At 41.0% G+C, this 14,894-nt stretch overlaps 1 protein-coding gene across 5 annotated transcripts in view; it reads right to left on the minus strand.

Annotated features, from left to right (window-relative positions):
• Positions 1-14,894, minus strand: part of akap9 (A kinase (PRKA) anchor protein 9) — a 64,935-nt gene that overhangs the window by 11,882 nt on the left and 38,159 nt on the right. For 3 of the 5 annotated variants that reach the window (XM_056400171.1, XM_056400172.1, XM_056400169.1), the window contains 11 exons: positions 14,235-14,397; positions 11,655-11,749; positions 11,090-11,207; positions 10,050-10,088; positions 8,852-9,084; positions 7,071-7,190; positions 3,902-4,078; positions 3,268-3,372; positions 2,681-2,833; positions 1,959-2,045; positions 452-1,507 (listed from right to left, as the gene is read on the minus strand). In XM_056400171.1, the coding sequence (XP_056256146.1) occupies positions 452-1,507; positions 1,959-2,045; positions 2,681-2,833; positions 3,268-3,372; positions 3,902-4,078; positions 7,071-7,190; positions 8,852-9,084; positions 10,050-10,088; positions 11,090-11,207; positions 11,655-11,749; positions 14,235-14,397 (2,346 nt within the window). The remainder of the gene's footprint in view (positions 1-451; positions 1,508-1,958; positions 2,046-2,680; positions 2,834-3,267; positions 3,373-3,901; positions 4,079-7,070; positions 7,191-8,851; positions 9,085-10,049; positions 10,089-11,089; positions 11,208-11,654; positions 11,750-14,234; positions 14,398-14,894) is intronic. The other 2 variants (XM_056400170.1, XM_056400173.1) reach the window with 2 other exon arrangements.

Here is a 14,894-nt window from a genome sequence, read left to right on the forward strand (position 1 = left end):
TTGGTGACAGTTTCAATACAAGTAGTAACATTTCACACATTAATAACAATTTGATTAAAATAAAAACTCTTCAGTAAATGACAGTTAAATCTGAGTATGTGTAGTACAAACACATTTGTACACAAAAAAGTACAGTTGTGCTGAAAAGTCAAAGCCAAATTTGCACATTTTCAGTGACAGTCATCTCGATGCTCTTTAGAGGAATAGTTTGACATTTTGGGAAATACGTTTATTCGCTTTTCTGAAGATGGAGCTATAGACAGCGACCAAGCTTATTTTGGCATTAACGACTGTCCAAAAGTAACAAAATCTTCTCTGAAGCTGACAAACTAACTGATACTGAAGAGTAAAAACAACAACTTGTGGTTTAATGGGAGGTTATGCGCGAGACTATTTCTTGGCTGAGCTTAAAAGCTCTAAGTATTTTCATACTTAGTGGCTGAACTCTTACCTCCACAGCTGGTGAAGTCCTCTGGTGACTCCTGGCCTTCATTTGACTGAGCAGGTCCATGAGCACAGCCAACCTCCTCTCGTACTCCAGCACCTCCTCCTCAGAGCTGGAGAGCAGCTGCTTCTGAAGCTCCTGGTCTTTCTGCATCCCACTGAGTCCCGCCTCCAGCTCCCGAAGCCTCTGGGTCAGGTGGACAACCTTTCCAGTGGGAACGTGTCCTGCTTGACCCAGTCCACTGAAGTCCATTTGGGGAATACCAAAGTCGCCAAAGCCGTGCACATGTGGCTCTGCATCTCTCTGCAGGTCCTGGCTTTCTTTGGTTCCTTGTGACTGCTGCTGCTGCTGCTGCTGCTGCTGCTGCTGCTGCTGCTGCTGCTGCTGGAAGGCCTCCAGGGTGGCTTGGCTCACCAGCGCTTCAGCCACTTTCTCCCTCAGATTTTCCTCCAGACTGGAGACCTTCTTTTGGAGACCATCTACATAGCTTTGCGTTTGCTCCACAAGGAGGCGACAGCGACTTAACTCACTGTCTCTTTCAGCGACCAAGTCTTCAAGCTCCTGGATACGGACCCCTAACTCCTCCACCCTGTTTGTTGCGCTCTGCTCTAGAGCTTGTACTTGGGCCTGCATGACTACGAGTCCTGCAGTTTTCTCTCTGAGAGCTTCTTCAAGATCTCCCTCTGAACCATCCATTTTCTCTGTTTCAGCTAAAGCTTCGGCGCTCTCTTTCAAGCGCAGATATGTCTCCAACAGTTTACTGTGCTCCGTTTTCAGTGTATCGAGCTCTTTGGTGGCAAGGTCCATCCTCTGCTTCATTTCATCGTACTCCTCTTTACTTGGCCCCCATTCACCGCTCTCCGCCTCACCCTTGTCATCCTCATCTTCCTCTGCGACCTGTTTTTGCTCGATATTGGCCAGTTCCTGCTGAAGTTTGTCTATGACTGCATTCAGTTGGTCAAACTCCTCCTCATTATTCCTCTTCAAGCGCTCTTGTTCACTCCTGAGGCACTCTACCTGGGACTCCAGGTCTTTTATCAGCTCATCCCTCTCATCAATTTCCTACAGAGTAAAACAGACATTATTAAACCGTGAAAATATCACATTTGACGAGTCCATGGCTATCCAGCTAGGTTAAACCTCTGAGTCCCTGCTGTGCTTAGAGAGACTCTTTAGGCCTTTGATGTAGTCTTTACTGGCATTTTTAATCAAAATTTCTGTGTCACATAACAGAGACTCAGAGGTTTAATAAGCCACCTCACACGAGCAAATGATCACCTCACAACAAAAGATGGTGCTGTGGATCTACTTACCGAGACAAAACAAGCAGAAAATAAAAAAAAAAAACAACCCAACAAAAAACATAAAAATGGAAAAAAAATAAAAACAATGGAAGCCAACACAAGTAAAAGCGAAGAGGAAACCAGAGAACACACACAATGATGCACTACCACGGAGCTATGCGTATTCGAAATAGACTTTGGTTCTATTTCGTATACACATATTGTGTTACCTTGTTATCGGAAGCTGTTTCCATGTGTTGAAGCTTAGTGATCTGTTCATTAAGAAGTGCTATTTCCCTGTCCTTCTCCTCCATCACCTTCAAAAGTCAGAGATTATAATGCGGTGGCTATTAATAAACACGTCACGCGAAAAGTCCACTCAGAGTCAGCCTTGTGGTGGACTACTGAAAGTTCAAAAACTGAGTCATAGAAGAAATGTGTCGCAGCGGCACTCTTGCATCACACATGGCAGAACGATGGGTAATAAATCCTAAAAATGTGCAAACTAAAATTAGCAACAGAGAGCCAATATCTTATCTAATAAAAAAACAGACCATCTGAAGAAGAATCAATTTGCAGTTTGTGAGCAGAAACATTAATGTGATACAGAAATAACAGTGTTATATATCTGTTTACATCTGCTGGGAGCAGTTTTAGTGTCATGATTAAGACAAAACCTCTGCTGTACAAGACAAGCTTATCTGACAATATCACACTGGTCAACAGTTTTAAAGTCACCAGTGACCAGTGGTTTATCATTCGCTCTTCAGTAGAACAGTTTGTAAACTATGACACATTAGATTAAACAGTAAAAGTGTTAAGAGCACAGTCGTTTGATACAGTATGTCACTGTCTGTCTGACAGTGCTAACCACTGTCATCATACAGCCAGACTTCACAGCTCAATTTAAAAATAAACATTTAAACATCTGAGCAACAGGATGTCTGTTCACCTGGAGCATGCTGTCCCTTGTTTCTAGGTACTGCTGCTGGCTGCTGATCTCCTTCCTCTGGATCTCCAGCTGCATGTGAAGCTGCTGCACCTCCTCGCTCTTGTTCTCCAGCTCCTCTCTGAACTGCTCCAGCTGCTCCTCCAGGTTACCGATCTGAGGCGACAGGGAAACACATTATTGCTCTAGTCTTTTGCATCATAAAGGAAAATACTTGTCCTGCTTTTGAAATATTCTTCCCAAAGCTTCAGTTTAATTTTTCTTTTGGTTTACTAAAACTTAATAGAAATCCAGGTGCCACCTGTAAATATATTGGCAAAAAATGCTTTTGCCAGATAATTACAACTGTTTTCATTTTTTAAACACATCATCGTGAATGTACTACTTTCCAAAAACAAAGGATGTGTAAATGCACATTATGAGTGTCAGTGTTTAAAATAATAATAATAATAATAATAATGTTTATGAATATCCACTTAAAGGAAACTCTTCACTATCAAAGATCTAACTATGTATACTGAAAGCTGATATAAAAAAAACTGGTTGGCTGCTTTGAAAAACCTCAAAGAACAAACTGAACATCACTCTACCTCCTTCTCTTTCCGCTCCAGAGCTTCTCTCTCTGTCTGCAACTGAGCCTCCAGTGTGGATTGTCTGGTCTCGGTGATGGATGCATGCTGCTTCTTTTGTTCAACCTGCCGAACACACGCACACAGAAAAAGAGACACACAACTATTTAGGTCAGCAGTTATTTACAACGTGTGCAGAAAGACATGAAAAAGCAACGTCTTGTAATCAGATAGATTTTTAAGGAGGCTGAACATATTGTATCCTGTATCGTGCCAAAGAAACTCAATATGTCAACAGAGCAGCAGCAGCACAGCAAACAGGAACACTTCCTACGCTGCTCTTTTTGTTCACTCACCACAGCCCTCCACGAACACTGGGGGGCAATCTTGACAGTTGCTAGCCATAGCTCAGTGTCATCACAGCAAACTGCCGAGGCAGCTGAAGTAGACCCACCCACACATTGTTCTCCCTCTTGTGCGTCCTGTCCCTCCTCCCTCCTGTTCCTCCACTAGCTGTCACCTCCTCTACATGCTCTCACATACACACACATTGTCTGCGATGCTTCACAGCTACTGTTCAGGTTTTTTTCTTCTGCTTTAATCTCAAGAACATCCTTCATCTCCCCCTCCCCTCCCCTCCCCTCCCCTTCCTAACCTTCTCCAGGGACTCAGCGCTGGCCAGCAGGGCCTGCTCCAGCTCACGGATGCGGCTCTCCAGCTTGTCAATCTCTTCGTCGCGCTCTCCCAACTCACGACGCAGCTGCTCTGAGCTGAGCAGCAGCTCACTGCACCAATCTGCCTTCTCCTTCAGCTGGGAGGTCAGCTGTTCCACCTGGTAGCGAGAGGAGGAGAAAGAGAGAGACGAGGGGAGAGGGAGAGAGAGGGGTGATCGTTCAGTGAGATTCGTTCACTTGCTACAGCATAGCTGGTACATGTGCAGCTAGCTGGGATGTCAGCTGATCCACCTGAGAAAGGAGGGGGTGGGACAGAAAAGAGGTGCAGGGACAGAAGGGAGAGAGAAATTTCATTCAGGAGGACACAAGCCACAGAGCAGTACAGTAACCAGGAGGGCGACTGGCAGGTAACTGATCCACCTGTGAGACGGGAAAACAGCAGCAGATCAATGAGGGGGAGGAAGAGGGGGAGGAAGAGGGGGTCAACAGGAGGAGGATTCCTTTAGGATGTACTAAGATCTGGGAAGCGATAATGATATGTCCTTTTTGCAGAAACAGTACCCAGATGGTAAACTGTCCCCCTGCTGCAATTAACCAAGAAGATGATGTTGCTTTATCAAGGACTGACTGACATTTATAAAATGCATTTTTATGGACCTTGCGCCACAGAAAACTGAGATTCTATTTAAATCAAGATGAAACTGCAGTAAGCCACATGAAATACAGCTCTTAATCAAATATTAATATGACTAGAATGAAGGATGGACTCTTCATGTGAGTACTTCCGCACATAATAGGTTATTTACATTTCTTTAAGCTTTATTTTACCAAAAACTCCCTGTTGGTCCATTTATGGATGAAAATATAGCCAACACAAGTGTGTTTTTCTATCAAATTTCTTTCATGACATTCAGAAAAAAAAAAAAAAAAAAACACCTTGCAAGAGGTCTGCTCATTTTTGAATATTTGAAAATGGCATCTGAGGAATAGATAGGAAAAGCCAAGTAGCTAGTTTTACAGATTATATCTTTGAATTGTTCATTTTCATATTGAACTAAAACTTGGTCATATTCAAAATTTCATTAAAAAGTTTGGGAATTCAACTATGCAAAATTTTGACAAAAACCGAGCTTGAATTTAAGGTTACTTTACTTTGTTTTTACCATTTTACTCTTTTTACATGGAAACGTTTGTGTGAGAGACAAGGGGATGGATGAGAGTGAGAACAGGACGGTGGTTTGAGGCTCAGACACTTCCAGACAAAGACATACAGTAGAGAAGGACCAAACTGGAGAACGGAGAAAGAAAGGGGGTAACAGAGATGGACAAGTCATTTATCGTATCAGGGATGGGCAGGGTTACTAAAATGCACTAATTGCTCTCTGGGGGAGACTTCTACATGAAGCTAGAAGCAATACCTTAAAGGTTACTCCGTCCACCTGCAATAGCCACGGGAGAGAAAAGGCAGAGGCATAAGGGATCAGCGGATGGAGAGTTCAAGGGCAAAAGGGGGGTAAAAAAGCACTTAGTGATAAAAATGTGGCATGAGTCTCTGGGAATTATAGAAGTGGTAGAGGTTATCTCAGGGGAATTAGCCTGTGTGTTTAAAACAGAGGTCCAACTGGGGTATAAAATTTATGCTTCAAACACAAGAAAGCCATAGAACGAATAGCTGGTTAAAGCTGCAGTCAAAAATTATATTATTCACGTCTATATTTGACTTAATAGGGAATGAACTGGTCACTCTGATCTTTATGCTGCTCTCATCAGGCAGGTCAAAGACCAATAGCAGGGACAATATAAGGATACTTCACTTTTACAGTATCGTATGGAAGGACAGAACGTTTTGACATCAAGCATCAGTCATTATCCGCTGAACGAATAACTGACTTATCTTGTCATGTGATGTTTCAGATCAGGCAAGTGAAATGCACTGAGGGCCCATAAACCAGAACAGCTGATTTTCCAAAGATGACTGTGCTCTTTTATATTATCTAAAGGAGAAACATTTGAATCTCACAGATTCTTGTCTTTATTACAAACCAGACCCCTTGACGATAAACAGGGTAAAATCCTTACAAGCAAATTACTTTGGTGTGGTGGGCAAGGATCTAATCGATTGATTTGAGGACATAATTGACGCTTCAAATGTGCTGCAATTCCACGACATTTCTCGTTGCCCAGAGAGAACTGGCGGCTAGATGGTGATTTGGATAAAAATAAAAATAAAAAACGTGACAGTAAATAATGATGACTACTTGAGCAGAACAGCAAAAGCAATGCAGGCACAGCGGATGTTACTGCTGTGAGGAATGAGACCGAGGAAATATCATTCTGTGATTTGGTGACCATGCTGACAACTTTAATAAGGCAGGGTTAAAACCTGTGGAACAAGATGTAAACATAAGTTGATCATGTTTCTGGTAAAATCTCCGCCCAATATTCATTCTCTTTTAGCTCTTTTTGTTTTCTAACTAACTCAATAATCTGGCTCTAAAGGTGTTCGAGGTTTAGTCTCTAACATTGTCTATCGGCTGTTTGAATCTCAGCGGGTACTGTACAGAGTTTTTATTGCTAAAAAAACAGCTGTCTGTTGAGGTTAGAAATGAGATGAGAGCTGTGAGAAAACAGCAAAGCTGTGGACAGTAAAACCAAAACGTTGAGTTGGGTGATTCGTCTCTACAAACAACCCCTTTCATATCACACAGTCACTTGATCCATTGTTCATATAAAAATATCAATTAGCACAGCTTTAAGCAAAATTATTTGAATTTAGCCTGTAAACTGTCACATGAACTGACATGAGTATTCACTTCTGAAACCTGACATCAGAGTCAGTCACATTTCATATGATGTAACTGAATTGTCCTTGTGTCAAAATGCACCTGATGTAGACACCAGGCTTTTTTTTTGACAAAATCTTGTATTTGAGTAAAAGCTGCATAAATATTAGCAAGTCTTAGACCTCACTCCCAGTGTTTTGTGTATTTGGTATCACTTTCGAGGCAGCACAGGTAATTCTACCAGCTCTATTGTTCTGCTGTGCGAGTCTGAGCTTAGTGTTGTAGCCATAACAATGTTACGCTCAGAAAATGAACATCTCTATTACTGCCTGTTCCCCTGGAGGAACACAGAGCTTTCTCCTGTTACCTCTTGGTTTCTTTGCTCAGAGCCGGTCTGAAGCTTCTGCGGATTCTTCAGCTGCTGCTCCAGTTTCTGGATCTCCTGCTGGAAGAAGTCCCTTTCATGTTCTCGGTCCACAGCTTGTTCCTGGACACCAAAACAAAGACCGAACAGTCAAATTAATAATGATGAATACCAAAAAAAAAAAGGTCTCAAATTAAGAGGGATAAATATTTATTTTTTATATTAATACAGTTGTAAGAATTTCTATTTTGAATCCACCTGTTGGGAAGTTGGAGTCCTGGTTAAAGAACTACTCAGAAGACATTTTTTTAGTGATTGGAGGCTTTTATGTTTTCAGTATTTCTTCCCCGCTATCTAGTCTATGTTTTGCTACACACATCGGAGCTGAAGTAAGTGGTACGCTTTAAGTGCTGCCTGATGGCCGAGTTAGATGAGTTTAACTGTTAGTAAATGCTGCTTTCCTGCAGATGATAATATAACTAGGAAATAATTCATCATTAAGAGTTATACAGAGAGACTGTCAGACTCTAAGAGCAGCTGTAGATAGATGAGAAGATACAAACATGTTTTGAGTTTTAGACCTTTAGTTGACTAATCTCTACACTGAAATACTGTCCTGTTGATGACTTCTAAGAAAACACTTCCCATGTAACTACATGGCAGGAGTGGTATATCCATGTGCCAGCAGCTTTTTGTCCAAAATGTCAGCTCCACAAATGTAGGAAAAAGTAAGTTTCTTTCCAGTAAAACCTCAGATGGAGACGACCTTAAAATGAAATGCCCAAGAAATATTTACATGATCAGTAATGGGGTTTGTCAGGCCTCGATAACTGATCACAAAAAGATGAGTACATTAACGAAACAGAAAAACATGCTGCACCTTTAGCTGTCAAAACAGAAACACAAATGAAATCGAAATTTCCATTTTTACTGCACACAGCAGAAACACAAGACTGTTTGTGTCTATATCGATGATTAAGGAAGGGCCAAATAATTAATAATTAATTAAATAATCAGAAAATCACATATTCACAAATGTGCTTATCTAATATTTGAGGATAACAGAAAACAGCAGAGCAGAATAAAAGGAATCTGCATTCAAACCACCTCCACTCAATCACATGCCAACTCCTGGCCAAGTGGCCTATTTATGATGATGGGAACAAAACTCATTAGACAAATACAAGAGAGGCCCCACAAAAAAACATGAAAACCATCAGTTTAGCTTTGGATAGTCCCACTAGGCTGAGCCTAAATCTGTTGTTAACAGCTAGCCCTGCCGCAGCCTTATCCCTGTGTCAAGTTATCCACCTGCAAGTGAACACTAAGCGTTTATTGACCAATATAAATATAATATAAATCAGTCCTACAGTCAACTGTCAAAAAAGGTAAAATAACCTTTCTATCTAAACCTGTTGATGGAATATGAAGGTGTCAGTAAATGATCAGAGCTGTGTCACGAGAAACACTCATCATTATTACAGTATACACCTTATAAGGTATGTAGCTTTAAAATAGATTTAAGTTGTTTCATGCTTCTATGGTTATTTGCATTTGACTGATGAGGGACAATAAGATGCAAGTGGACGAGAACAAAAATAAACTTTGCACAACTTTCCTCAAAGAGGAAACATATTAAGAACAAGGGCTGCAACTAACTTTCATTTTCACTATTAATTAATCTTTTAGTCTATAAAATCCACCTAAAACCAAAGATATCACAGACTTTAGAACATTTAATTAAACTGCCTCAGACATTGGAGCTCATTTTGTTAGTCACTTACATCAAGGAACTTCCTGTTCTTCTCCAGCTGTTTCTCCAGAGCTTGGATCTGTTGTTGCAGGTCTCCGCTCTCCGTCCTCTGAGCGTGCTCCAGCTCGATCACCCTGTTGACCTGTTCCTCCAGCTCTGCTTCCAGCAGCTTCACCTGCTTCAGGAGGTCAGAGTTCTCCTTCTCTGCCTGCCGCTGGACCTCCACCTTCTCTTTCATCAGCTTCTCCGTCTCCTCCAGCAGGTCTACAGGACACGATGGAGGAAGGAGCAGAGGTTAGCCGTCACTGCCTGGCAACCAAAGGTGGTTGAACTGAGCTTTTTAGTCATTCAGGTTTGATTTCAGTGATTAACAGGATGCTGAGATGGATCTGAAGAGTCTGAAGTCTGTGAGCATTGTGATTAGATTTAATGCTAATTTTTCTTTTTTGCCATGGTGATCACATTTCCCATGCAAAAGAATAATCTTTTCTCTTTGAAAAGCCTTTGATTTCATTATCTGTGGTTACTTTTATAACTTTGCACCATCTGAATAAATGGCTAACGTCAGACTCTTCTAACATCTCAGTCAGCTTCCCAACATAATGCCCCGTTACCAAAAATGACCACCCATCATGGTGTGTCTTTGCCCTCCTGCTGTCACCAGTGAACAACCCCCGCTGGTTCACCCAGGACCAAACCCCGCAGGATTAGTGCAAAAGTAACAAGGTGAGAGAGTGCAAATGACAGATCAGACACGTGGACAGTCCAGACATTGCAATATCCATGCCCAATAAGCATTTACAGGCAGGGGAGAAGGACTTCCTGAACGGCCAATCATCTCACTCAAAGAAATGCTGTAAACACAGCATCTACAGTTTAAAATATAAATAAAGATACTTTAACTCAGAGTGAAGATGGTTGACAGTTAGGAAATAATGACTACATATAAATGTCTGAAGATTACTTTCATTTCATCATGCTAAAATGAGTGCTAACACTGACTCCAAGACATTAAAAATGACAAACCAGGACAAAAATCAATCAAAATGAAAAGCTGAAGCGAAGGTTAGTGATTGAACTGAGTGAGTTTGTGAGCCCATAGCAAGCAAGCTCCAAGCTTTGTTGGTGAGTTGCTGGATTAGGGTTAGAGAAATATACTGTCACTCAGCTACAGTAGACAATTAAAAGAACATATAGATATGACTGAGCCATGCTCAAAGTTGACACACCTGCTTCAGGTGCTGCAACCATTGCAGCTTCAACTAGGCCTACAGGAGAATAAGAAAGCACAGGAGTTTAACATGCTCTTGTTTTTTTTGTCATGAACAGGACAACTCTTAGAAAAAAGGAGAAAGAAAGGTGAAGATAGACTGGCAGTGCTTTTCTGCAGAGAGGATGCTGTGAAAGGAAAAGGTTCCTGAAAAAGCCCAATCTGGTTTATACCCTTCAATACAGAATACTCACCATTTCATCAGTGAATTAACTCATGGGATACCTTTTTGATAATACAGGAGTTATATAGTGCAAAATTAGCAGATACAGCTTGTCGAGCTTAATGCTTCCAGAGCTCTTCCTGGAAAATACCTGTAAATTTATGAGTTGTGTCACAAGAACCAGCAGCAAGTGTTTAAGAAATGTAGATAAGCCCGAAGAGTTTCCTCAGCATTGCTACTTTCAACATTCAACAAAATAAACATTTTAGCGACTTTTTGACCCTTGGTATTTAACTCTGTCACTGATAATGCTGCCCATTTATCTCATGCTTATAAACCTTTTTAATGACTTTTATTGGGCCACAGCAACACAAGAACTACAGAGGAAATCAATATGAGTGTTTTACATCTTTCCCTGAAACCAGTATAGATGCAGATATAGAAGTGTATACTGTCAATATGACGTATACAATACTTATATATATAATATAAGTATAATATATAATATAATACAGTACTTTAAAATAGGAGCTGGAACAATGACAACTTCTGTACTGTACTCTTCAAAACCTCAGCTCCTGTGGCTCTCTGGAGATCTTCTACTTTTGTCTTCTCATTTACTACTATCGTTTTTCTTTTTGATCGACTAACTATGATGTCTACAAGGCAACAAAATGTACACTTACACTCAATGTTCAGAACATGTTGAATAAATTAATCTCTGAATATTTTCCTTTCAACCGTGAGGATAATAACTACATGTGAATACTGTAGGTTACTTAAAACGCCATGTCAATTTCTTCCCGCATTCGTTAAGGGAGTTCTAGGATACGTACGAAGCTCACGGGGCCCGGCGTGCTCCCTCATAGCGTCCTGTTGCCGTGACAGCAACTCCCGCTCCTCCTGCATCTGAAGCCTCTCCTGCTCCAACTCGTGCAGCCGGCTACTTGTAACCTGCAGGGAAAAAGGATAATTCAGCTAGAGCACAGGAGATAATGCCTATATCAAAATGTGTCCCACAAAAAACAAAACAAATTTTCTTGCAAAGCAATATTTGACTTCACAGAAAATACTTGTTAGTAGGTTTTGGTCTTTTAATAATATTTACTGACAATAGGAAATATGTATAGATAGATGTAAACGATACATGAATATGACTCTAAAGAGAAACAAAACTACCTCATGATCCAGATTTTATTTTAGATAAACACATTTTATGTTTTTTTTTTTTCTTCTGGCAGAGACTGAATTCAGCCTGAAGTTATTGTACTTACACGTGAGTCACTACTATGCCATGCTAGAGGCAAAATACAGAAATCGACTTTCAACATAGTCAGGTCATGTGCCGTCTCTTAAACAGGGTAATTAATTTTCCTCCTCTCTGCAGCTGGAATGCCTCACCTGCAGCTCTTGCTCGAGGCTCAGCTGGAGCTCTTCCTTCTGTCGCAACTGCTCCTCCAATGCAGCCCGTTCACCTGTGTAGCCATCGATCAGACCTGAATGTAGACAAAGGGGGAGGGGGACGGTTAGAAAAAGGGAAATTCTGAGTATTTCAGCCCCTTTCTAAAGTTTTTGCATCTTTCGTTCAGCCGCATTCTTGCAATCACTCAACAAGAGAATTTAGAGGAATCAGGTTAAACCTTGTTGTCAAGCCTCAGTCACACACGTACACACAGATGCTCATAAGGCAGCCATCCAGATGAATGAACACTTAACAGCGGGATACAAAATCCAAGGTTACCAACAACACAAAGGCAAACAAAAACACAGAAACACACAGAGGCACACAAACATGCATACAAATGCAGAGATGAACACAAGTGAGCGTGTCTGACCCATTTTGCTTGACATGAAGTACGAGACCGAGCTGTAAACACAATGCAAAGCTCTATGATTACTGTACTGCTCTGTCACAGGTCAACAAGCATTATGCACCAGGATGGCATTCAATTCATAGATACAGGAGAGGAGGAATTCACACACTAACAGACTGGTCAGAAACCATTTATTCATTTACGGTAACTGCAACTTTTGTGTAGAATGAGGCCAGTTCCGAGGTAAAATCTATATATTTTCTGACTTGAATCTGCGTGTTTGTAGCTCGAGTGTGCTCAAAGAGCTTCCTATCTGACTTTAAACTGAAAGAGGCAGAAGGTAAATGTCACCTGTGCTGTCAGGGGATCATATCATTTCAGACATGTGAGCAGGAACCAAAGCTGTGTGTAAAGTTTGCCTAAGGAGGGATCCCTCCATGACACACAGCTATCAGATGCACATGATTACTGGCTAAATAAACACATTGTCCAACCAAACACACAGAGCTCTCCTCATTCTACAAAAACACATCATCACGACATTACAGCCATCTCACTTGACCTTTTCCCTGGTTCAAACGCAGACTTCTCATTCACTGAAATGTTATACGTCCAATCAATCAGCACATCATCCAGGTTGAGCCTGTCACTTGGGTTAACTCAAAACCAGTTTGAAAAGGCCACACCCTGATCTTTTACCTCTGCGCGTATCATCCACACAATAGAGGAAGAAATATTTGTCTTTCAATTCATTGGCATTTGCCTAAATAGATGTCCACCAGACAGCTTAGCAGATTTCAAACACTCCCTTAATGAAGAAGAGGCATGCCACATGACCAGAGAGGAACAGCTGCTCTGTAACTCTTTGCTGTGTGGCATTTCTTTCTCTGTTATAGCTGCAACTGTAAGTCGATCAGTCGACTGACAGAAAATTCATCAGCAACTATTTTGAAAATTGTGTTCCAGTCATTTTCCAGGCAAAAATGTTAAATAGTTTCTGCTTTCAGCTTCTAAAATCTGAGGTTTGGCTGCTTTACCTTGACAATAAATCTGTCTACATTTCTTGATGTTTTGTAGACTGAATGAATAATCAAGAAAATAATCAGCAAATTAATTGATAATAAACATAACTGTTACAGCCTTAATTTCTTTAATGTTGTTCTTGGTTTTATTTTCCACAGTTTGCCGCATGGTCTCAGGCTTTGATGGTCAGCCCTATAAATCTATAAAGCTTTTCTATGATGGCAAATATTTGCTATTTCTCAGCACCGCTGTTGGATATCCATAAAACAACCATCGTAACAAGATCCTTCCCAAATAAAAAACAATATAAGATTAGAAATAGCTATAAACTCACCATTGTTCAGTGTGTTCAAAAAGCCATAGAGTAAGAAGTGACTGCTGGACTGTACACTTACTACAGAAGGCTTGAAAACAGCTTTGTGGACTGGGTTTGGTGTGTGTGTGAGTGGATGTGGTTGTAACAGTTGACCCTCATGGACCAGCTGTCTCTGACATGGATGGGACAGCGATTTAACTGTCCCATCCATGTCCCCCCCCTCAAAAAAAAAAAAAGATCTGTCACTGCACTCAAACTGTTCTCAAGTTGCAAAAAATCCTACTGTTATTGTTTTGAGGATTTTTCTCTGTCCCCACAGCAATACATTCACTTCCATACACAAAAATGTAGTTGTCATGCAGATACAATCAATTGCTCAAACACAAACCAGAGACAGACAAGCAAACACTAATTACCATTTGTCGATTTCTCACCACAGATGGTCTTCACACTCCTTTACTCTCCCTTTCAAACAGCTGATCCCCTCACTCCCAGTAACACCCCCACTCCCTCCGCCAAACACATGCACACATGTATTTTCACTTCAGTTCCTTATGCTCTCTAATGCAGCACTCTCTGTTTTCTGTAATCAGTTCTGTCATCAGATCACCAATTAGTATCCACAGAGAAATTGTGAGTGAAATTGCATTTCCTGCTATAAAGAGACTGCTCGTCTTTGAGAAGGCCTATAAACTTTGAATGCTGCTGCTGTGCTAAACGTCATGGAGCACATAAAAACCGATCAACATTCAAATAAAACTATGATGCATCTGAGTTTTTTTCATGTTTAAAAAAAGAGACTAAAAAAAAAAAAAAAAAAACACTCACCCTCAGCACGGTGAAGCTCCAGAGCCAGCTGCTCCCGTGCCCGGGCCTCCTCGGACACTCTCTCCTGCAGCTCCTCCTGCTTCTGCAGCAGCTCACTCATCTCCTGGTTGTGGCGGAAGGACTCCCGCATCAGCTCAGTCTGGGTCATCCGGGCATGTTCAAGCTGAGAGGAAAGAGACGGTGTCACACAGGCATAATAGTTTGAAGGGAATGTTTTTTTTTTTGCATTAAATATTCTGAGCAGACATTCATTTCTACTGTTTTTAATCTTAACCTCTTGCCCTAAAGCGGCTCCACCTATTCACAGCTAATGGTGTCATCAGAGTTATAATGTATGAGACAGGCATTTAGGAGGCAGGAAGGCCAATCAGAGATGCTATCAATCTGCAGTAATGGAAGTAGAATTTGATTGCTTTTGGAGCTTAACCCACACTAGGAACTGAAAGCCAGGATGTCTAGTATCTGCTGCTTCAGTTTCCATAGTTCTTTTTTAAAACTGCAGGTTCTACAACGTTATGGAAGTGACAAACAAGATATCTGTTTATCATCTGAAAGGGCTAATTATGACATCCACTGTCTGGAGTACAGCTGCACTTACCTGTTGATGATATGATCACATCATGTTATAATTTAGAAATAAACAATTCTGAAATTAGTTTT

Source organism: Seriola aureovittata, chromosome 16 (assembly GCF_021018895.1).
Source record: "Seriola aureovittata isolate HTS-2021-v1 ecotype China chromosome 16, ASM2101889v1, whole genome shotgun sequence".
In the NCBI taxonomy this organism is placed as follows: domain Eukaryota; kingdom Metazoa; phylum Chordata; class Actinopteri; order Carangiformes; family Carangidae; genus Seriola; species Seriola aureovittata.